This window comes from Stenella coeruleoalba (genome assembly GCF_951394435.1).
Source record: "Stenella coeruleoalba genome assembly, chromosome: 1".
NCBI lineage: Eukaryota > Metazoa > Chordata > Mammalia > Artiodactyla > Delphinidae > Stenella > Stenella coeruleoalba.
In genome coordinates, this window is record NC_137169.1 from 144,554,825 (window position 1) to 144,579,072 (window position 24,248).

Genomic DNA, 24,248 nt, shown 5'->3' on the forward strand with positions numbered 1-24,248 from the left:
GCACAGGGATATCAGCTCGGTGCTTTGCGACCACGTAGAGAGGTGGGATACAGAGGGTGGGAGGGAGGCGCAAGAGGGAAGGGATTTGGGGATATACGTATGCATATAGCTGATTCACTTTGTTATACAGTAGAAACTAACACAACGTTGTAAAGCAATTATACTCCAATAAAGATGTGAAAAAAAAAGAAAAAGAAGGGATAAGATCGGAGATGCCCTGACATCCCTGGTCGATTTAACTTTCATGGCATCTTCTGTGAGGTAGAGGCAATCACGCCTACAGATAAGAAAACAGGCCCAGCGAGGGTGTGTAACGTGCTCGAGGTCACACAGCTCATGAGCAGCAGAATCTGAACTCAAACCAGGTTCTTGGTCCAAGTACAAGTTCTTTCTGCAACAGACTGAGTGGTTGATAAATGAGATATAGAGGGAAATAAAGCTGAAATAGGTTGTTGCTAAGTCACGGAGGTTCTTGAAAGCCAGCCCAAAAGAAAGGTTGCAAGCCAAAAAGAATACTCACGGCCCACTAGGGTTAGACCCAAAAGGTGAGAAGAAGAGGAGCAATATGGCCCTAAGAGATCTAGTTATTCTCAACCCAGCTTCTTTGGAGCCACCTTTTATCCTTGAGACTGAGAGTGACCTACACTGAGCAGTGGCATTGTTCCCATGGATACAGTAGGAAGCACACCTCTTTCTCTCTGTTTTCTACTTAATGTTGTTCTGCCGTGTACAGAGCCCTCAGAATCACCGAGCAGCCCCTTCTGGAACTGAACACTGGAGAAAGGGTGTCGGCCATCTGTAACTTCTCCCAAGGTGCCCTTTCCACGACTAGGATATATCCCGTAGTCGATGCAAAAGGAGAGAACAGTGTTACCGGGTCTGAAAGGAAATCGATGGAGAGTGGGAACCGTTGTGGGCAGTCGCAATTTTCTAGATCTATTACTTTGCATTTAGAGATCCGTGAAACAACGTCGTGTTGCTATGAAAATCAAGAGATTTATGTGGTTCTCATCGTAGGAAAACAACAACTTCATAAAGGACCCCAAATGGTAACTTAGTGGAAATAAAAAGGGAAGAGTTGCTTGTGGCTTGAGATAAGTGGAAAAGTGCTCCTTTGTCTAAGAAATGGTGGTTACACTTTGCAACTGAATGTCATTGTCTTTCTTCCTTTTCTTTTCTTTATTTAGAATGAGCTGAGAGAGTTTGTTGAGAAACCAGCCAACATCCTGGAGATCCTCAGGCCACCTCAAGTACTGCTGTTTCTGGACGAATCCTCGGATGGAGGGATGTTTCATCAGCTGGTACTGGGACAGGGGCCCCACCACCACCATGATGAGGATGCCACTGAGGTCAGCTAAGCACCTGCTCTGGGCGTAACTGAAGGCTTCGAGGCACCACCCGTCTCTAAGGAAGTGTCTGCTCACGAGACAGACAACCTTTCTGCTGCTCCACAGGGCATCCTGGATGTTGGCGATATGGTTTTCCCCGGGCAAAAAGTCTCTCTCTTCAAAGCACAGGTTAAATCTGTTTCGGTCGCTGTACTGGGCATCCAGGTGTTTGAGCAAAGCATTCTGCACCCATTCAAAGTCTTTGCTACTGAAGCACAAATAGGCATCGTATTTGTACGTCTCTGATTCTCTTCCCTTGATGGGGTCCTTGAACACCAGTCTCTGGATTTTCTTATAACAGATGAAACAATACCCCCGAAACTTCGTAACGATGAGGATGGCCACGAGGAACAGAGTCAAAGTGACAGTGAAGAAGGTGAAAAGGGAAAACTTTAGGGACTCTAAAACTTCCTCTTCATCACAATCTTCCGTGGAAAGAGAGTAGAGAGAAGTCCCAGCCACGGAGCTCGGGTACATGCAGTATATGTCTGCCGGAGAGCCAAATATTGTGACGTTGGTTTGATTGAGCCAATTGATAAAAGTGCTAAGTTCACACTCACAGATGAACTTGTTATGAGTTATGTCCACGGCACTCAGCGATGCAAATAAATCAGGATCAGGAGAGAGGAGCTGGTTTCTGGATATATCCAGGACCTCTAAATTAGCAGGTAAGTCGCCAGGAAAAAGAACGGTCAGCCTGTTGTCCTTGAGGATGAGTCCCCTCAGTGCAGTCAGATGACGAAATACTCCTGGTGGAAGGAAATTCAGGTAGTTTTTATTCAAATATAGGACTCGGAGATGGGAAAGCCCTTTAAAAACATCCCAGCAGAACCCGGCTTCCCAGGCGAGCTGCAACATATTTTCTGCAAGGAAAAGCTTTTCTAAGCTGAGGTTCTCTGAAGGGGCATGGTCTTGGTTACAAAAGGAAAAGCGATTTTGATTTAAAATGAGAATCTGGAGATGAGGTACCTGGAGAAGGAAGTAGAGATTATCCAGATTTTCCAGCCTATTCTCTGATAAGGTGATGAAGTTAGCTGTAAGTGCGATGTTTGGCAAAGTAGCCAGTTTATTGCCACTCAGGAAGATATTAGGTATGCTTGGAAGAAAAGAAATAGTTTTAAGAGCATTATCCCGGAGATCCAAGGTGTTTAATTTTTCCAGGAATCTGAATGTTTTGTCCTGAATGATCCCGATGTGATTCTTTTGCAGATCAATATAGGCTACCTTAGGTAGTCCATAGAAATTAGAATTATACAATTCCCCCAGAAGGTTATGTGATATATTGAGAACTTGGAGGTTGTCGAGTCCATAAAATGCTTTGTCTGCAATATTGTTTATCTTGTTGTAGGCGAGATTCAGAACCTTCAACTCCTTGAGGGTCTCAAAGAGTTGGAAGTTCAGGGAGAAGATAAACCCATGTGAAAGGTCCAGCCGTATCACTGAGCTTCCGGCCAGGCCGACAAAGGTGTGCTGGTCAGGGTCTTTGATGTTATTGAAGCCAAACCCAGAACCCATCACGTGATGGGTAAGAACCAAAGAGAAAATCTGGCTTCCATTGATGGCATTGCTGAAGTTTCTTGTGATGTCCACTGCCCAGCCATTGCCAGAAACATCTAGGGTTCCCAGGACCATGTTTCTGAATGGGTTCAGACACTTCCCCCAGTCCATTGAGACCCTGCTGTATAGGGTGTTATCAGCAAGGCTTAAAAAGGAGAGTGTTTTTCCTTGGAGGGGTTTGAGGTCGTGCTCACAAACAGTGGTTATTTGGTTGAGGGAAAGATCGATGGACTTCAAGGAATTCAATTCCCGGAATGAACGATGAAGGTAAAGACTCTGAATCTGATTTTTGGATAGGTCCAAGCGAGTCAAAGACCCCAAATTTCTGAAATAACCATCTTTTAATACAGCACTGGAGAGACCACAGTAAAACAGTCGAAGTTCGAAGAGATGGGGCAGTTTCTGAAAAGCATCTGGGTGCAAGAAGTCTATCTGACTTTTGCCCAGGTCTAAGATTCTGAGATTGGGCAGATTTTGGAAGGCTTCTTTGTCAATGGTCAAGGGGGTAAACTGAGTCCCGAGCTCCAGCAGCTGCAGCTGCTCCAGGAAGGGGAAGGATGCGGTTGTGACTGTCCTGATGTAGTTGAAGCTGAGCAGGAGACTCTTGGTGGTGTTGGGGACCTGGGGGACTTGGGTGAGGTTGCAGAAACGATATAAGGCTCTCCAACCATCGAAGAAGCAGGAAGAAATTCCAAGCGCGGGACTGGCCATGAGCACCATTCTTAAGAGAAGGTCAAGGAGGTTTCCCATGATCCTATGGAGAAGAAGGGAGAGTGAAAACACAGGAATCTAAGCTCAAGGCATTGCGCACGGGTGCTTAGGGCTTGGGGGATTCCTCTGTGATGTGGCTGTTTCTTAGACCCTTTGTTTCTCTGGATCCAAGGCTGTAGCTGTTGGCAGATGCTGTCTGGTGTAGACAGAGCTTTTCTCACTCTCTATCATTTATGTTGCATTTTTCTACATAGCAAGCACAGTTCTAAGTACTTTCGAAATATTTCATTTAACCTTTATGATAACTCTGCATTCATTCCTAAGTCTGTGCCTTCATTCATTCAAGATTTGCCAACGGAAGTTGGAGAAAACAGCAGGAGAAGATACATTTTAACTTCGCCTCAGCCAGGGACCCCATTCCTAGCCCAAGGCAGGCTCAGCTGAAGATTGGAAAATAAATCCACTGATTTTCTTCCCCCTCTAACCTGTCAAGGATACTAGGTCATCTCCATTCATCCATCCTTACTCCCTACACAGTGCATCTCATAATATAAAAACTGGGTACGTCGTTTTCCACAAAGAGTCAGATTTCAACAGTTGAACAAAAATGTATTAAGCACCTCCTGCACGCCTGGCACCTGCGTGACCCCATGAGTGTACAACTGAACAAAAAACCGTCCCCTTGCCTAAGCCCAATAGGTGAATTCACTGTCTGAGTTGAGCATTTGCTTCACACACACAGCAGCAAACGGCACTGAATGAGTGTATCTGGTTATGTTCCCAGTGCTGTGCTGGGAGCTGTGAAGGGTACAGAGAAAGTGCACGAGGGCCCACCCCTCAGAGAGCTTCGCCTCTACCCATCTGCACAGTACCTCCACCTCGGTGCCTGTGAGGTATTCAACTTGCTCTATGTGTAATATCTGAAGGCCTCTGTTGCCGGGTAAGGAAAGACCTACATGGCTCAGAGGGCAGGAGAATGAGGGGGAAAGAAAAGACAGAAATAGGAAGAGGGCCCTGGTTTATAAAACCATCACTGGCACAGTTTCAATATCAGGGTAGACAGCGTGAAGCAGTCATGGTGCTAGAGAGGGCACCAGCCCTGGACCACTTGCCGGCTCTGAAGACGTTTCGCTGTGTTGGGGTAATTTGTGGTGGGGTTTCCATAGCACCTTTGAGGCTGCGACACACAATTTACAGCAAATCAGAAGTAGACATTGACTTCTGAGTTGACCCAAAATATCAAAAGCAGGCATTTACACATTAAGAGTAGGGCAGGGTAGTATACTGATGTATACTGTCAGGTGGGATACAACTATTGCCATTTCATATTTGAAATTAAACAATTTCCTGTTGGTAGTAATTAAATATAACCTACTATTAAAAACAACCAGGCATTTAATAATCATTAGAAAAAACTCGCTGAGAATGTTTATCACGGCTCTTAATTTCTCCACCATTTCCACCCAGAGGCTCAGGGTAACAACAGCAGGGTCACCTCTGTTCTCTGAAACGTCACCCACACTTCAGCAAGTCCTGTCAGTTTCACCTTCCAAGTCTACTCGGTTCAAGCCGCCATCTCTTGATGGGGCTAGACTTGAGACTTCTTACTGGTCTCTCTTATATCTGGGCTGACTCTCCATTTTCCAAACAGCAGCCAGGGTGTTCTTTTAGAAACATAACCCAGGTGATACCACGCCTCTCTGCACAGAACCCTCCCTTCTCCTCCCACTGCTCTGGGAATAAAACCCTGCAAAGACTTCCTTCATCCAGCTCTTGCCTGTCTCTTCAGCATCGCCCTCCTCAATAACTTATTCAATTGATATCTGCTGAGCATCTATGTATCTGGCACTGTTTTAGGAAGAGAAGATACAGTGGTAAACACAATAGACCAAGCCTGCCCTTTTGCTCTCCAAAAATGCACATTTGCATCATAAACCAAAACTTGCACCCAATTTCAGAGGGTTTACTGACCTCCTGAAGGCTACCCCTTTCAACCTCATGATGAGAACCCTTAGTCTACCTATAACAACCACCACGTTTTATGTTCTAGAACGGGGCTTGGAAAACTTTTTCTGTAAAGGGCCAGATGGTAAATATTTTAGGCTTCGCCGTCCAAATACTGTAGTTTGCCAACCTCTGTTCTAGAAGAAGAGAGACTAGAGACTCTGATTTCACAAATGAGGATTTTAAGTGACTGCAAGATAAATGTGTTCTGATATTGAACTCATATTGTCAGGAAAGAACTAGCTTGGCCCCCAAGCTGCTGACAGTTTTGCAGCTGTTGTTTTATCCAAACATCAGAATGAATTCTCATCTTATGTAATCTGACGGGAAAATCCCTGCAGAGACATGGAAGTGAGAACACCAGCTCAGAATAACAGAGTTAAGATGTCTAGTTTCAATTCTGTCTTTTTACAGACCACTCAGGGCTGGCCTCCAAATGCCTACACTGTACTGGGTGGCTTGACTTGAATTTGTAGTAATATCAGGTGAAAGAAAGCCCCAAACAATACATATTCAAGATACTGAATTTTCAAGTCCATAATAGGGAAGCTAAAATTAGGGCTTCCCTGGTGGCGCAGTGGTTGAGAGTCCGCCTGCCGATGCAGGGGACACGGGTTCGTGCCCCGGTCTGGGAGGATCCCACATGCCGCGGAGCGGCTGGGCCCATGAGCCATGGCCACTGAGCCTGTGCGTCCACAACGGGAGAGGCCACAGCAGTGAGAGGCCCGCGTACCGCAAAAAAAATAATAAAATAATAAATAAATAAAATTAAACCGTAAGGTAGATAAGGCCAGCTGAACAAACAGATTTTAAAGAAAATTATTTGGGCTTATGTCATATTACAAAGATATCGTGCAGACCTATTTTCTTATGAAATACAGCAAGGTGTGAAACAGCTACATCTTCATCTCTGAAGCAGACTTCTTTGGGTCAGGTGCCAGGACAGGTGAGCAGAGGGGCCAGGTGAGCTGAGCTGACAGGAGTCTGGAGGGGTTATTCATCAAGACAGAAGCTGGGAGGAGGGACCACCCACACAGGGGTGTCCTGGAATGAGAACCAGGAGCTAAAATACGTTGAAATAAATATGAATGAGCACTGATACAGGGCAAATCTAATTCAAAGATAAGAACCAGGCGATGAAGTTGTTTCAGACCCGACCAGACCTCAGAAAGATGAGTGAGCCAGAGTGAAGTGTAGGCAGTGAGACAGACCAGGTGGGCAGCAGCTATGGACTTTGGGAACCCAAGAGAGATCAAATAACCTAAAACCCCAAACCCCTGAATGCAGGTCGCTGACCGCAGCTTCTGACCCTGAGGAGGAGGGCGCCATCTAGTGGTGGCTGGAGTGAGTTCTCTGAGGCAGCAGGTAGAGGAACCCGACAGCGCGCTCCTAAACCATTATTGAAAAGATGGTGAGTAGCGACAGGTACTTACACTGTTAGTTCTGCCATCAGGCGACATAGGCATTCCTTCCTAAAAATCACTCAGCTACTTAGAATCACACAATAAAACCACAGGGCTTCTGGGAAAAAAGAAGACGGCGTATAGCACTCAAAACCTTCATCAGTGGCACCAGAAAACCTCATAAAAATGGTAGCACCATCTTATATGTGTTAGGTGGTTAAGAAATACATACACACTACAATAAATATTCCTTTACTTTGTAAAAGACCTGAGGGTTGCTGCCTCGGGAGCTACTGTGAGGTGCTGGACGGAGGGGCTTATTTGGTGTCAGGGGAAGTTGTACACCAGTTGGGGATGGGTGTTGGCTCAAATCACAGGTGGAGCAAGGAGATCACTGGCAGATTTTTGAGGTCTTTTCCTTCCTCATATGTAGCTCGGTTCAGCTGGGTACAGTTTTCTTCATTTAAACTTAAGACATGGCACAGAAGCATATGCAAATTTCATGTTCACTAATATGTTAATGTTGTTCCCTAATATATCAATATTGTTCCTTAATATGTCAATCGTGTTGGAACAGATTCATTATTTCAGAACAAGCATTATAGCAGAACTGACTGAACTCTCATTCAAGGCTAACAGTTCCAATTAAGAGTAGAAAAAAAGGAGGTTCTATATATGAGGCTACCCTCTGTGCCTGTGTGATAGAGTTTGGAGAACCCATGGGACTGGCTTGGGAATCATCTCTGGGGACCATTGTGGACTCAGGTCCCAAAGGGCTCAGAGACTTGAGTGGTCAGTGTCACCTCCAGCAGCTTCAGCTGGTTCCTGTTTCAACAAGAGACTGAACGGGAGGAGGAAGTTCTCAATCCTGGCGACACATTAACCACTGGGGAACCTCAAGCCCGCTGAAGCCCAGGCTTCCAATAGACCAGTTAAATGAGACTCCTAGGGGTGGGCCTCAGGGCTCTGTACTCTTAACAAGTATGCAAATTTTGTACACACCCACATTTTAGAATCACTGGTATAAACCAATGGTTCTCTAACTTGGCCATACATTGGAATCACTGAGGGACTTTAAAAACAATACAGGTACCTGGGTCCCATCTGAGAGGTGAGGTTGTTCTGGGGTCTGAGGCCGCAGCAGTGAGAGGCCCACGTATTGCAAAATAAATTTGAAAAACTGCTGACTCCACAAATCAGACATAGAACTACCACAGGACCCTGCAATTCCACTTCTGGGCATATATATACCCCAAAGAACTGAAAGCAGGAACTCAAACAGATATTTGCACACCACGTTCATGGCGGCATTATTCACAATAGCCAACAGGTAAAAACGATCCCAATGCCCACTGACAGATGACGAATGAGATAAAATGTGGTACACATACGACGGAATACTATAAAGTCTTAAAAAGGAAGGAAATCTTGGCACATGCTTCATCATATGTGAACCTTAAAGACGTTATGCTAAGTGAAATAAGTCAGTCACAAAAGCACATATACTGTGTGATTCCAGAGATGAGGTCCTTAGAGTAGCCACATTCAGAGAGACAGAAAGTGGAATAGAGGTTGCCACGGGCTGGAGGAGGGAGGAGGGAGAGCTACGGTCCTGTAGGTTCAGAATTTCTATTTGGGATGATGAGAACTTTCTGGAGATGGCTGATCGTGAGGGTAACACAGCAATGTGAATGTCCTTAATGCTCACTAAACTGGACACTTAAAATGGTTAAAATGGTGAATTTTATGCCCTGTATATTTTACCACAATCAGAAAATAAAATTAAAGAGAAAAAACCAACACTGCTGCTACCTGAGCCTAACTCCCGGAAATTCAGTTCGGTAGGTCAGGTGGAGCTGGGGAAGTGCATTTTATGGCCCAGGTACTTTTTTTTTTGGCGGTACGCGGGCCTTTCACTGCTGTGGCCTCTCCTGCTGCGGAGCACAGGCTCTGGATGCGCAGGCTCAGCGGCCATGGCTCACGGGTCCAGCCTCTGCACGGCATGTGGGATTTTCCCGGACCGGGGCACGAACCCGTGTCCCCTGCATCGGCAGGCGGACTCTCAACCACTGCGCCACCAGGGAAGCCCTAGCCCAGGTACTTTGAAGCAAGTGGTCCTCAGGCCATGCTTTGAGAGACGCCACCTCTTTCCGTGGTGACCAGCTGCTGTACTGAGAATTTGTGCTTGTCCTAGAGTAACTCTTCCCAGGCTGAGCCTCCCACTCTGTGCTGGTCACTGCTGGATGCTGGGCAGTCCCTGCCTGCAAGGGTCTCAAGGTTTCTAGAAAGACTCTAGAGCAGGGATGCCCCAAGTGATGTCCCCAGACAAGCAGGATCAGCACCACTTGGGGCCCCACTCCAGTCCTCCTGAAAGAGAAGCTCTGGGGCTGGGGCCTGGCAGGCTGTTTCCTCAAGCGCTCTGGGTGATTCTGATGCACACTCGCATCTGAGAAGCACTGGGTTCAATTCTGGAGGGAGGAAAGAAATATATCCTGATAACTACAATACCGCAGAGTGGGCATCTTCGCCTACATGCTCGTCCCCACAGAGCTCTGAGCTTCCTCCCTTCTCTCATCCTCCCAGTCTTTGGGAGGTATCATTGTTTCCCCATTTATACACAGGAGAAAACTAAGGCCCAGAGCAGTTAAGTAACTTACTTAAGACCACACAGCTCTGTCCACTCTCTAAGCCTAGTGTCTCTGGTGTGGTGGCACAAGTGGGTCAGTACAGGGGTACTGCTGTAGCCCACCTCTTGGTCATCATCTGCTGATCTTGTGGTCACTTCCCCTGGGTCACAAAGGGTATGAGCCCTGGCTCCCGGGGGAAGGTGAGCCTCTCAGCCCCTCGCCACTTTCAGCTCCGCGTGAAGGCCCACCCTACCCCTGAGATGGTCCCTTTGAAGTGCTGAGTTCTCTCCCACTCTCGCAGCACGACCTTCCTCCTTCCGGGTCTCTTGGGCCCTTCCTTCCACTACACTGACTCTCTGACGGCCTCGAAACTCCCTTTGAACCTTCCGTGACCTTTAAATGCATCCTCCTCTTTACACCTCCCCACGGTTCTAGACTCCACACACCTTCTCTTCAAACCCTCTTTCAAAACCTCCAGCTCGGACGCCTCCTTGCTCTGCTATCCCATCTGTCTACACCAGCCACCTGCCCTCTGCCTGCCTACACCTGGTGGCTTTAGCTCTGTCAGGAAAAACCACCTTGGTGCCCACACTAATGTGCAGAATCCAGTCGTGCCGTCACCCTCTCTCCTGCCCCTAAGGAGTGATTCCAAACCTTCACCGGCTTTCCCTCACTCATCCCGCCTGGTCTTGGCCCTCTCAGAAGATGCTGACCTTGCTTCCTACTTCTAGGAGAGAAGGAAGGTCTGGCTCTTTACGCGGCACATGCCGCAGCCATCCAGTGACTCTCTGTGTCTGCCAGCGAAGCCCACAGGAGGGCTTATGGCCCGTCCTGGGGGCAGTGCCCTGCGGAGCCACTGAGGTGAGGTGAGCTCCGGGGTCAAGAGCGTGTGGTGGGACTGACGCAGCTCAGGCTGGTCCGGCCAGAGAGGGCGGCTTCTTCGTGCACATCTGGGTGCGAAAGGCGCTCCATGGCCAGACGTGGCAGTCCGTTCATGCCAAAAAAAAAAAAGATAGCGTGCTCCCCACCCACCCTTCTCCTCAGACCCGTCACACGCCCGAGGGGAGACGGTCATCAGCAGCTTCCATGAGCATCGCAGATTCACACAGCAGGGAAAAGCCTGACCTGACGACGGTTCTCCAAAGAGGAAGCAGACAATTAGCGCACTGGGTCTCTGTGCACTGGTGCGACCTCAAGAGAACGGTTTACTGATTTGCTGGTGCCCGGGGGTCTCGTTAGGGTTTGTTTGCATCTCTCCGTGTGCATGACGCTTCGATACAAAGCTTGTCTAGTAAGTCTAGCCCAGCGAGAAACTTCCCTTTCACGTGTCGGGGTGGAAGGGGATATAACAAGAAACTCAGTCAAATGCCTTGCTGAGTTCCCAGGGCTGCTGGAAGCTGGTAGCCCTGTCAGGATGGAAATGAGCTGAGTCTGATACGACTTGCTGTTCCAGAACCTATGCTGACCTGCCGGGGTTCCAGCCACCTTTCCTCAGAGCTGCAGACCCTGGGCCAGATCTCTTCTAGGAATGGGTCCACAGCTGCCGTCAAGCTCCCTGGTTTGTAGTTATTTTGCAAATACCTGTTGAATGAATGAAATGGCCACATCCTGCCTCTGGGTCCTCCTCCCTCTTCACGGCCCGCAGGGCCAGCTGCCAGGGTGCTGAGGGCTCATCTGCGCTCTGTATCCCTCGGATGCTCTTGAGCCGGGGGGCGGGGAAAGCCTGGAGCTCTTCAGAGCAGCCGGAGCTCGCCCGCTCTCTCCCCTCCTACCTGGGGGTGGTTATCTGTACTTACGATCCCATCAGCTTCTGAGAGGGAGCTTGTCCCTTCTTTCTTCTTCCTCATCTGGACATACCTTGCAATATCCTCTTGGGCATCTGTAGCATTTCCTCCAAATTCAGAGCATATGGGGCGATAGCCTTTCTGATCCAACACTGCACCATATTCATCTTTGGTTGTGGATCCTTATTTCCATCTTCGGTACATATGAAACTCTAACAAGGTGGGTGAAGTCAGACCAGCTTCCTTAATCCCCCACGGGAAGAAGCCTCAGGTACATCAGGGCAGTTGGTGGCTAATTCTGTGACGCTCATCTCAGGACACCACCACCAGCATTGATTCCCCTCACTTCCAATTGTTTGTGCCGTTCGGCCCCACAGCCCCTGCCTCCTGTCTGGGCTGCTGCAGTGCCCACCCCTCCAGCTGACCGCCCACAGCCAGCCTGACCCCGACACCTGCATCTCTCGCTCAGCTAAATGAGGGGGTTGTAGAGCACGGCTCTGACCAGGAACCTTCACTAGCTCCCCCTGCCCGCAATGGCCCAACTCTTCAGGGCATAAAACTCCACTGTGGACTCTAATCTATTCCTGGAATGGCTGATTAGAGAGGTCCCTTAGCGCCTGAACCCTCCCATTGGACAGAGGGGAAACTCCATCCAATCTACCTTCTGGCTTATTTAGTCTTGCCTGGGCTCCAGGGATAACTCGCCTTCTCCCAGAGGGAAACTGGATCCCAATTTCTCTGCTTATGCTGCTCCTGGGCTTGGAATGCTTGTTCCCATCTCGTCTGCTTACCCAACTCCAACTCATCCCTCCCAGGCTACCCAGAAGCCAACTGTTTCGTGAAACGGTTCTCATATTCCTACAGGCACTTTATCTCCCTCCCTTGTTCTGTGTACATTTTCACGGTGGCATTTTCATTACATCTTGTCTCCTCCAGATTGTCCATCTCCTGAGGGCAAGGACCCAGTTTTGCTCATGCGGTACCCCTGAGGCACACAGCGCAACTGAAGCGCCCGGTGATATGTTCCCCATTAACATTGTGAAGGAGAGCGATTTTCATCAGGAGCACTTACCTCCAGTCCTAACAGAAGGGGCTTCTTGTATGTTATTATCCTAGAGGCACGGGGTCCCTGATAGTTTAAAGGCTTCAGTTTCTGAGACAATGGAGACCTCCTCGCAGCGATGATGGGAGGATGGTCGTCAATGTTTTTCTGGTGAATTGAGAGAAAGGGCTTTTGTTTTCCTAAGGGAGAACAGGAAAGCTAATTAGGAGGGAGAAACAGAAAATATTACATAGATGTTTTTCTATGCCACACGGTGATTTTCTCTGTAGGGGTGTTTAAAACTTTAGGTGTGTCTCTGATTAAGTGGAATTTTAATTGAAAAAGATCAAGAGCCTTTTGTAAATCGAGGCATATGGAACATCAGAGCTGAAGAGACCTGGAGAAATCTCATGCCCAGCCTCTGGGCCAATTAGTCACGGGGGCTTTCTTCCTTGTCCCTCCAGGGAGGGAACTCCATAATCCACTCCATCTTTATCGTCACAGTGGTGGTGAGGAAGCACCTCCCTTGGAACCAGACGTCCCTTTCATGACATTTCTGTGGTCATTTAGTTACTGGGGACCCACACACAGGATGAAGACCATCCACTGTCTTCTCCACAAGGAGCAGAGAGCTTGTGGGTTGCTAGGGAAAAAGCTAGGTTTGCCATCAGAGTTTGACATTTCTAAGCAGTATGATTAAGTAAACTGTGGTTGAGCCAGGAGACACTGGATCATTATTGGGTCTCAGATTCAGGATGAGATGAGCCCTGAAAGTTAAGAATGACATATAGTGGGGGCTTCCCTGGTGGCGCAGTGGTTGAGAGTCCGCCTGCTGATGCGGGGGACGCGGGTTCGTGCCCAGGTCCGGGAAGATCCCACATGCCGCGGAGCGGCTGGGCCCGTGAGCCATGGCCGCTGAGCCTGCGCGTCCGGAGCCTGCGCTCCACAACGGGAGAGGCCACAACAGTGAGAGGCCCGCAAAAAAAAAAAAAAAAAAAAAAAAGAATGACATATAGTGCTTTTCACCATTTTATTGAACTGTGGCTCAGGGGGTAAGTATGTGCCTGTCACATACCCGTCACGTTGTGGAGCTAGGATTTGAATCCAGCCGTGAACTTAGTTTTCATTTTGATCTTCAAAAGAAAAAAAAATCAAACTTGTGGACACTGCAGAATAGATACAGAGCCTCCAAGGATGATTTGCTTATGACTCACCCGGAGATCTTGCTGAAATGCAGATTCTGATTCAGCGGGTCTGGGGAAAGACCAGAGATTCTGCATTTCTAACAAGCCTCCGGGTAATACTGATGCTGCTGGCTCGGTGATCATGATTTGTGAGGTAGGGACTTAAGAGAGCTGTTATGGGCCTCACTGCTCACTACTCAGGTTGCCTCATCTCCCAGGAATAAAGTGTGACCAGGATGTTGCATGATCACTTTTGAGAAGGGGGGCCATACATTCTCCCCCAATTCTTCTTAGTCCTGAAGACTGAAGCATTGGATGGTGCTCGAGGAGGGTTATTTGAGGCTTCTGAGGCAGGGGAGCTGGGCAGGTCACATCGTTTTACTTGGAGCTAAGGAAAAAGAGAGGCTTGGGTACCACTTCTCAGGCTCCAGGACAGGCGCCTCTCCTGGAGACCAGCAGGGGGCGCACAAAGGGCGAAGACCAAGGCAAGAGCCCTCCGAGGGCCTCCGGAAAGTCTGGGCTGAGGGGTGTGGAAGCCACCAGGGGCTCTGGACTGAGCCCCGCTGAGAAGTTCCTATTGCTTGCTTACGTTTAGAGAGCACCTGGCAGGTGCTCCTGGCAGGCTGGCTCCTGGCAGGCTCCTGGCAGGCTGGCACAGGGAGAGGAGATCACGACTGAATTTCAAAACAGGACTGTGATGTCTTTTCTTCCTTGGCATGCACCTTAGAAGGAATTACCCATCCCCTCCCCCAACCCCTTTGAGGCTCTGAATCTGTTGGGCAGTGTACACAATTTTGATTTTTAGGAAAGGTCAAAATGACAACTAAGTTTGTAGCTGGATTCAAATCCTAGCCCCACAATTTAATAGATGTGTGACCTGGAGGAAGTGCTTAACCTCTCTGAGCACCAGCTTAATCACCTATACGATCGCAACAATAATAGTTTCTACTTCCCTGGGGAAGCATCCACAGAGGCTTTTGAGGACCCTCCAGTTTCCGAATGAAGAGCCCAGTTATTGATGTGTAATCCTCTAATATTTCTTGCTTGCTTGAGTAGACAGACATCATTTATCCAACTGCACCTCACCAGAAATGTATTCCTTTTGGAAACCACTGAAGGGGAACAGTGAGAGAAGGAAACGGAATGATTTCTCAGTATGCCGGGGAGATTTGGTGTTTCTTTTTTCTGCACTCATGGGAAATTATGTAAAAGTTTCCCCTATTGTCTTCAATATCTTCAGGTGGCAGTCCCCCCAAACCAAAACAAAAACAGCACCGTCAAACAGAGGCGTGACAGTCTGAAGGAAGGATGTTGAAAACCCAAATGGTTCAGGTACAAAAATGGCTTCTCTTCTGTCTGCTCATTACAAACTCTTTAGCACACAGTTTTAAAGCATGTGATTGAAAGAAATAATTCCATCCGAGTGGTTATTAAAAACTAACAACTAGCGTGACGCATCTAAAAATCCTTGGGAAAAGATAGCTCACCAAGGAACTGAACATCTCCGTCTTCTGCTTCAGGCAGGACCAATATCCTCAATTAGAAAATTAACATCTGAGACTCCGACAGCCCCCCCGAATGCAACTCAGCTAAACCCCGCGTGTTCAGGGGTAAAGTAAATTGCCTGGAAAGATGGGCAGCTGCGAGGTCAGAAGCCCGAGCAGACGGGGAGCTGGGAAGTCTGATATTGCATCCCCTGAAAGTAATGACACAAAACAATCCGCTAAGAGCGGCAAAAATCATTTGGATTGTGATGTAAATTGGAAGCAGCTGGGGGGAGGCATGGGCAAGAGAACCTTATTAAACTATGATCTGTTAGACACGGAAAATGGAAATGTGAAGAGAGATTTGAGAACTGTCCTGGGAGGGATCGGCAGTCTGTGCTGGGTTAACAAGAGCATCAAGAGAAACCTCCCAACTGAGCTTAAGGTAGATAGCTAGTGGGAAGCAGCCGCTTAGCACAGGGACATCAGCTCGGTGCTTTATGACCGCCTGGAGGGGTGGGATAGGGAGGGTGGGAGGGAGGAAGACGCAAGAGGGAAGAGATATGAGAACATATGTATATATATAAAACTGATTCACTTGTTATAAAGCAGAAACTAACACACCATTGTAAAGCAACTATACCCCAATAAAGATGTTACAAAAAAAAAAGAGAAACCTCCCTAGGCTGGTAAAATGCAGTCCGCTCGCTCTTCGGCAGAGGGGGATCCCCCCTGGTGAGAGGTGAGGGAAGGGAGAGGGAGGGAGCAAGGCCAGGAGGAGGGGGTCCTGCATCTCCAGGCCTGCCCGGTGCAGAGGAGGAAAGATGATTTCACTGGCAGTGCCCCAGGGACCGTAAGCAGGGCAGACAGGGCTGGGAAACATGCCCCTGCTGGAAACACACATTCCTGCTACATGCCCGGCGTCCAGGGCCCCCAGGGACGTGTGTGGAATGTGGAATTTGCCCTGGGCAGGCTGCCCGGGGTGGCTGTGCGCCATTCTGAATGGGGGAGGGGTCAGCAAGAAACTTGGCTCCTTGGCGCTGTGGGTGGTCCCTTCCAAGATGCAGGAGATATGGCAAAAGCTCTGGGCTGGGAGAGGGGAATCCTGGGTTCTAGCCCTCCTTCGGCCATCACCTGGGCATCCTTGACAAGTTTAACTTCCCTTGTCCTGTTTCTGTACGTGTATGATGGCAGGTTTGAACTGGAAGCATTTTCACAGCCTATAAACCCTAAAGTTATCTAATGAGACTTGCTGAGTATCGTGACAGCAATCACAGACCAGGACACAATCACAACCCGCCCCCCACTTTCATCAGATTTGCAAATCTGTTATAGATATTCTTGAAAATATCTATGGAAAATAACGGTATTGATGTACCAATAAAATGGATAAATATAGTGGATCCACATATATCCTAGCCTCGAATAGCAACTTTTTCCCGCCTAGGAATTTACTCTCAGAGGGAACTGCTTCTTTGGCTAGATAATCTTTTGAGAGTAGAAAACTTTCCCCCCTCTTTGTATTTCCACCTTCCGCTGCCCACCTCCACCCTCTAGAAGTCTCCTGAAGTCTCCCCAGGCCAGGTATGTAACAGGACTGATCCCAGTTTGCAGGCTTTCATTTCCCAAACAGGGACTTATGTCCAGGACACAGAGGCTCTCCCAGGAGGTCGTGAGAGGAGTGAAGTTGGTGGGGCAAAATAGTGAGGTTTGGAAGAAACAGGAAAGGAAGAGAGGTCTGGGGGTCCCAGGAGGACAGGACTTTGGCAAGTCCCCAGAGTTCGGCCGTGCGGTCTAGAAGCAGCAGAGACTGCCAGGGAGGCAGGGTCAGGAGCGTGCTCAGTGGGAACCTGAGTGGACCAGACTGGTGCGGGATCCCCCTCAGCCCTGCCCTGAGGTCTCGGCACTGCCTAAGATCCAGAAACTATGACACTGCCCTGGGGTAGTTTCTATTCTTGCCAGCCTGGTGAGACAAAGGGTGCAAATGGATATTAAGTTGATCTCTAGAAAATAAAAGGAGAGGCAGTATTTCTTACACACCTCAGCGTCTTATTGATTCATACTTGCAATCCTTTTGTGTGTTGAGAAAGAAAGTAAAGTTAGCCTTGGGGCTTTCTAGAACCAGTTAAGTCTGGGACCATGATGAGGCAGAACCTCAGAACACAGAAACTCAGGGCTGAAAGTGGTTTTCAATCTTGCCTTCATTAGGGCCAAGTTCAAATACTGGCTCAGTTGTCCTGTCTACAAAATGGAGTGGTTATGAGGATTAAATGAGATGATACAGGTAGCTCGTATTTCTGGGTCCCTTGCAGTGTCTTGCACGTGGTAGATTATTTGTTGACTATTAAATTATTTATCGACTAGTAAATCATTTATTTTTTTTGGTTTTGTTTTTGTTTTTTTGCAGTACGTGGGCCTCTCACTGTTGTGGCCTCTCCCATTGTGGAGCACAGGCTCCGGACGCGCAGGCTCAGCGGCCATGGCTCACGGGCCCACCCGCTCCACGTCATGTGGGATCCTCCCGGACCGGGGCACAAACCCGTGTCCCCTGCATTGGCAGGTGGACTCTCAACCACTGTGCCACCAGGGAAGCCCGTAAATCATTTACTGATTATTAAAGCTAGTCTAACCTACAATGAATAGACAGATAGATAGATAGATTAGGAACTGGTTTGGTGACCTTGGATAAGTCATGCTGTCAGCAGCGCAAGGACTAAGAATCCCGCAGTAGTGTTGGGGCCATAAACATTCATCTAGAGCAAAGCGTGAGCTGCTCATCTTGAATTAGTATGGTGGTTTAAGCACATGGACCCTGAAGCCAGACACATCCAGTTGGAACCCTGGCTCTCCATTCACTGCTGTGTCATTGGGTGGGCTCCCTGGGCCTCATTTTTGTCATTGGAAAAATGAGAATAATAACAACACCCACCTCACAGGGACTCAGAACAGTGTCTGGCTCAGCGTAAATGCTGTTTTTGCGTTTGCTGTTATTGCTGGTGTCATGCATTTGTGCACAGTCAAGGAGAAAACATCCGGCCCCCACCGTTATGAACCAAAGTCATGTTTGGGGCACTTGAGACGAGTTTACCGCATGCCAGGGAGGTGAGAACCAGCTGTTTCCAGGTTGCAATATCCTCTTGTTGGGTTCCGCAATACCATGACTTTGGAGATTACCCCAAATGAGAGTTCTCTGGGACAACTGTGGGGAAGGGAGGGAAGGTTCAACGAAATACAATCAATGTGAAGAGGGGAATTTATCCATTTTCCTTACCATAAATGGGCTCCTTCCCTCCTGCATTCAACTGTGGTTGTATCTCTTACAAAACAAACAAAACTATCTTCTCTTGCCATGACTACTCCTCCTGCCCTGCTGAGAGAAAATCTATCCTTTTGTGGTCAAATTCCTCAGACGTGAGGTCTGAAGACTCCACCCAATGATCCTACTGCCCAATAACCTAGCCTCTTCTGACCCCATGAGATCTGGCTTTCTTGTGCGAGCACCCCTCTCAAAGTTGGCCTCCTCATCTATTCTTGCCTGAATCTCTCTGTTCTTCTTTTTGGCACACACAGCTTTGGCCACCCATCTCTTCTTGAACTATCTCCTCCCTTGGCTTCCTTGATTTTCTTCTCTCTTTCTGTCATTCTCTTTTCCACTAGTTCCTCTCTCCCACACCCTGCCCCTAGAATGTAGGTTTTCCCCTAGACCTTGTTCTCAACTTAGCTTCTTCTGGCAGTGATCACATTTGCTTTCACATGCTGGGCAATCCCCACTACACTCCCACCATCTCCCCCTAACCCTGACCTGAACTGTATTCAAAGTGCTGATTAAAGGACATCCCCACTTGGGTGTCCTGCAATAACTTCAGATGCAATAATGCCCCAAAGTGACTTAACAATATTTTGGTCTTTGAAAATCCTCCAGAAAACAGAAATATTTTGCACGGCGCTCAGAAGGATGTAAATGGACCTCTCCCTGGGCTAGGGACCCAACTCTCGTGTGAATCAATTTCCCCCTGCCTCACAGGTTATGAGCCAACCTTCTCCTTTACTCTATATTACTCATTACCAAATCTTACTTGTTTTCCTTTCAGATGACCCTAGTGTTATCTTTTCTTTCACATTTTCATCACCCAGGTTCAGACTTCCATCCAATGTACGTTTATTGGGCACTCTCTCCCAGGAAGGCTGTAAGCTGATAGGGCTGCATCAAGGATAAACCCAGTCCCAGAGATCAGGGCGCTAATAGTCAGGACTGGGGTGGGGTGCAGCCACAAGAGGGAGTGACGCTGTGAGAGGGTGTGCTGGCAGGATAGCGGGGCACAAAGGAGGACGTGCAAACCCAGCCTGAGGGACCTCTACTCCCAGGGGATATAGACACTGATCACTGAGTCCTGTGCATGGGGAAGCGTAAGCTTGGGACAGCAGTGGGCGTTCCCGGCAGAGGCTGTCAAACAACACCGTCAAGGGACAGGGGGAGCCCAGGCATGGGAGTCCGCTGTGGGTTCAAGGTGGGAGCTGGCGGGAGGTGAGGCTGGAGAAGATACCCTGGGGCTGGATCAAGAAGGACCTCGAAGTCTGTTCTGAGGCCCCTGCTAAGTGCTTTGAGTACTGCCACCACATTAAACGCGAATTCCTCCACCAAACTTACCCAATCTTTAAATTCCCAATAATAGTGCTTAACCCACAAGTAGGTGAGGTGCTTCACAGTGCCCAAATCTGGCTGAATTTCAATCAAGAATCATTTACCAAATGCTGCCTGCTATGCGCCAGACACCAACGCTGGCTCAGAGGACCGCAAGATGAGTGAGACACAGCCCCGCCTCTGTAGGTGGGGCAAAGACCCCTCAACCCAACTGGGCAGCACAGGGTGCACGCGCTTCAGGAGAGGTGCAGGCAAGGAGCAGCGGAGGGCAAAGGAGGAATGCCCCCAACTCTGCCTGAAGGCTGGGGGAGGGGCCAGCCACGGAAGTGTTCCTTGGAGAAGGTGCTATTTGAGGTGCTTTCTAAAAAACAGAGGATTCCCGGGACTTCCCTGGTGGCCCAGTGGTTAAGACTCCGCGCTTCTAATGCAGAGGACACGGGTTTGATCCCTGGTCGGGGAGCTAAGATCCCACATGCCACATGGCCAAAAACCCCCCAAAAAACAAGAACAAAAAAAAAACAAACTCAGAGGATTCCCCAACAGAGAGAATTCTGGGCACAGGAGAGCAAGTGTAGGGAGAGAGAGGCATGCAGAAGAGGCCTAGTCAGAGCGCCATGTGCAGTCACTGTGGTATCATGGGCCAGGGGTGGACTGACAGTGGCAGGAGGCGGGGCTGGGAAGGAAGGCAGGGAATTTGGACTGCATGGGGGAGGGGCAGCGAGCGCCTTTGCTTCGTCTGAGCCTCATATTATCCTTGGGCTTTCTGCCCTCTGCCTTGCCTGGTGCCTGACTGTTGTTTCTATAACAAATGCAGCTGAAGACCAAGTAGCTCCCGAAGCCCTCGCTGCCTTTTCCAGTCCACATGGGCTGTCTCCTTTGAACCAGCAGAAGACACCACCTAATTTCACTTACTTGCTCTCTAATTGTTACGCAGGTGCGGGTTTTCTCTCCTCCCCTGAACCTGGAAGCTTCTGAAGGGCAGGAACAATGCCTCAAACCTGAGTTGGTCCCATAAAGCCGTGCACACTGTGGGTCGTGGCCCCCAAATGGGGGAGGGTGCTGCAAAACCAGTGCTGGGAGTTCCTGAAGCGTGAGACCTGACTGAAGATTTGAATCTGCTTTCTGCATTCTTCTCCACGAAACAAAAAGGGAAGCAAACACATGTGGATTCGGGAACTGTACATTCCAGTGTTTTCTTGCCCTCCGAGTCTATGAGCACGAATAGACAACAGGCCTATTTTGGTTTCAACACTCAGCAACGCCAAACTTCCGGATACAGAGAAATCAACAAAGGAGGCTCTGGGACACAACTTCCTCAGAAGTCTTGCCTCCCCAGAAAGAGACCCAAAAAGCTGGCAGGGATGGCTCCACATTCAGACAACAGAATCTAAAGGCTTCTTGCTCTGCTCAGAGCTATAATACCCAAGGGGATGATGCTGAGATGTCATTTAGGATGGAAGTACCGGTCGGGTCGATATGCATGGTGTGGGCATAGGGATTGTTAAAATACGCTGGGCAGTTAGCTTTGGCCTGGTCCCCTCCTCTGGGAACCCCCTGGAATGTCTCCACAATCCAGCAGCTCAGACCTTCAGACCTTCTCCCAGGGCCCTGTCCCAGGGTTCCCTTTCAGACTGGCTGTGCCCGGCACAACGGGAAGTTGCTGGCCACTGTCTTCTGTCCACAAGAACAAGGGTGAAGTGAGTCAGGGGATCCAGGAGATTTGGACAGATTTGTCAATGCTCAGCCTGGCTGGGTAAATGCAGGGAAAAGTGATCGAACAACAGACATTTGGCAGAGGCCTGGCTGCTGCCCAGGGCAGCTCTCCAGCATCAGTGTGTAATCACGATCGCCCTCTTCCAGGCACCCAGCAAGAGGACACATCCCAGATGCACCTGACAGCCAAACAGGGCACAGTATTGACTGGGTCTCTGCTCCACAAGAGTGCCTATCTGAAGGACACTGGGGTTAGTTGCTTGTTTGTGGGTCCCGGTGCTGGATAGGTGTTCCAAACACTAAGTGACTACATAGCTAACCCACTGCAAGGGAAAGCCTCCGCCACCAATTCCCACCCAACGCGGCCTCAGCAGACTTCCTGGGATAGCACCCCTCACCCCCAAGACAATCAACCAACCCCCTTCCTTACCCCTTAAAAAATGTCGTTCCAACTGTGGTTTTCCAGGACCATTGCCACTATGCTCTTATTTTCATAGGCAGATTTTTTTGTTTTAAACATAAAAGTCAACAATATTTACCTTGGAGTCTCTACCTGGTGTTATGAGGGCGGAGAGGCGGAGGTTCAAGGCCTTTTGTTGAGCGGCTCAGTAACTGTCTGGGATTTCCATGGCTCTGCTGAGGGTGGCTGTCTCCCTTTTCCAGGGAAGATAGTGAAGCCACCTGCCCCTTCCCAGGGTGGAAACGAAAGTGAAGATGAGAAAGTCTGATAGCGCTGTTCCACGGTGGAGATGCAAGTCATTCATTCACAGCCAAGGTTTCCCGAGCCCCGCCGGCAAGGTATCTACGTGCTCCCCCTCTGCCCCCGCCCCCCGGGGCCCCGAGGAGCGAAGAGCGCGGTCCTAGGAATGGGTCCAGGGAATGGGCACTCGGGGCGCCGGAGGAGAGCTGGAAACAGCCCAGGACTCCCCTGGAGGGGAACAGGCGCCCGATGGCTACCAGTGGCCCGGTCCCCGCCCCCCCTGGGGACTCCGGGTCCCCACCCCGCCCCTCCACTCCTGCGCGGCAGGGCGCTCACCTCCGGGGAAGTCTCCCGGCGCCGCGCGCCACGTCCCGTTCCTCCCAGTCGCAGAAGCGGCGCCCCAGGCAGGCCTCCAGAAGACGCCGCCGGCCCCGCCCCCGGACAGGCCCCGCCCCGCAGGCCAGGTAACCTCTGCGTTCTCTCTGGCAAGTGGACCTCCTACTCCAGCCCTGAGGCTCCTCGGATGCACCCCGGAGACCCTGCGGCTGCGGGGACCGTCGCAAGTGTCCGTTTGACGAGGAATAACATAAGGGACCCATGGATTTGGGAGTCGGGAGGGAGGGACGCCGGTGCTGGGTGCGTGGGGCGCCCTGGATCCCAGGGGGAGGGGCCGCCTATAAGGGCTGCGGGCGTCCGGGTCCGGGACGGGGGGACCGAGCTGCAACCTTTGTAGACTCCCGAAATGTCCCTCGAGATCATCCAGGCCAGCATTCCGTTCCCTTCCTCTTTCCATGGTACAGAGGAGGAAGCCCAGGCCCGAGGACCTGGAGTAGTGGTCCAAAGGCACAGCCAGAAGCTGGCGAAAGAGGAACTCGACCCCATGCTCTCGTGACTCTCAGCGCAGTGCTCCTAACACTACGCCAAACCGCAAGCTAAAAGCGGAGCATTCTGATACGTTCCAGCCAGCGAGGGCCAGCTGGGAGCTGGCGCGATTTGAGGAAGGAAGCCCCGGGTTCTCCAGGAGAAGACAGACCCTTTCTGTCCTGCCTTCTCCTTTCTTTATTTCCCAACTCCTCCACTACTACAGTTTGCAGGTAAAGGGACCTGTCAAAAGTAAAAAACCGGCTCCCCAGAGGCCTGTGCAACCAAAGGGTTAAAGAGAGGTGACCGTCAGAAAGTGGTGGAGTGGCTCGCTGGGGTGAAACCCAGTTCGGGGACAGATACGGCACTGTCCTGAGTAGGACTGAGGTGGGGGGAGCGTGAGGGCGGGCGCACAGACTGCTCGGGTGGGTGAGACCCTCAACCCCGCTAACAGTGGGAGCTCGGGTGTAATCACAGGACGGCTGACTGGTGGAACTGGGTGATAGGATGGGCAGGGCGGGAAAGATCCGTGTAAAACGTGGGACTTAATTACAGAGCAAGGATTTCATCACAGAGTCTTTCCGGCTTCCGTCCTTGGCGGGCAGCCTGAAGTGTGAGCGACAAATTGCCTCAAGTAGGTCTGAAGGGCCGCATGCAGAGGGGTAGAGCCGCCTTCCCGCTCAACCCTAACCCCACTGTCGGGGGGCTGCGGAGATGGAGGGGTGCTCACACACTGGCTGCCAGGAGTGGAGGGGGGTGGTCTGCAAGGGCACCCAGGGAGTGCTGAGATCTGGGAGCCCCAGCGGCCAAAACCTGACCGGAAACAGCGTCTTGCTGCGGCAGGCCCAGGCTTCCCTTTTTTGTCTTGTGGTATCAGGGGCACCGCGTGGGAGATCTTGATTCATGGCACGTTTACCCTGCTTTGTCCTGCTGGAACTGAAAGGCCAGCAGGGGCCTTGCAACCCGCAGTAGCAAGAGTGCTGGGAATAGGTAGGGGAGGAAGGAACATCCCGTTCTGGAAGGCCTCCCCAGGGACCACCAAAGCCCTCTCCCCAGGCCAGGCACCTGGCTTGGATACCATTTCCATTCACCTGGCTGCAGGGACTCATGTCAGGCCTGGAATGACTCTTAGATCCTGAGGTCATTGA

At 49.9% G+C, this 24,248-nt stretch overlaps 1 protein-coding gene across 2 annotated transcripts; it reads right to left on the reverse strand.

Annotated features, from left to right (window-relative positions):
- Positions 1 to 379: 379 nt before the first annotated feature.
- TLR5 (toll like receptor 5) lies at positions 380 to 22,626 on the reverse strand. Of its 2 annotated transcripts, XM_079935670.1 has the most exons (5): positions 22,576 to 22,626; positions 22,079 to 22,226; positions 12,547 to 12,716; positions 2,358 to 3,699; positions 2,025 to 2,137 (listed from the first exon to the last, which is right to left on the reverse strand). In XM_079935670.1, exons 4-5 carry the CDS (start codon positions 3,693 to 3,695, stop codon positions 2,120 to 2,122), a joined length of 1,356 nt encoding a protein of 451 aa, XP_079791796.1. In that variant the 5' UTR covers positions 3,696 to 3,699; positions 12,547 to 12,716; positions 22,079 to 22,226; positions 22,576 to 22,626; the 3' UTR covers positions 2,025 to 2,119. The 2 variants fall into 2 exon arrangements, with proteins under 2 accessions (XP_079791795.1, XP_079791796.1); XM_079935669.1 differs by having other exon boundaries at positions 380 to 3,699.
- Positions 22,627 to 24,248: the final 1,622 nt, after the last annotated feature.

What these genes read in the sequence shown, in the direction of transcription:
- TLR5 (XM_079935669.1), bottom strand. Translation starts at nt 3,695, where the DNA reads ATGGGAAACCTCCTTGACCTTCTCTTAAGAATGGTGCTCATGGCCAGT.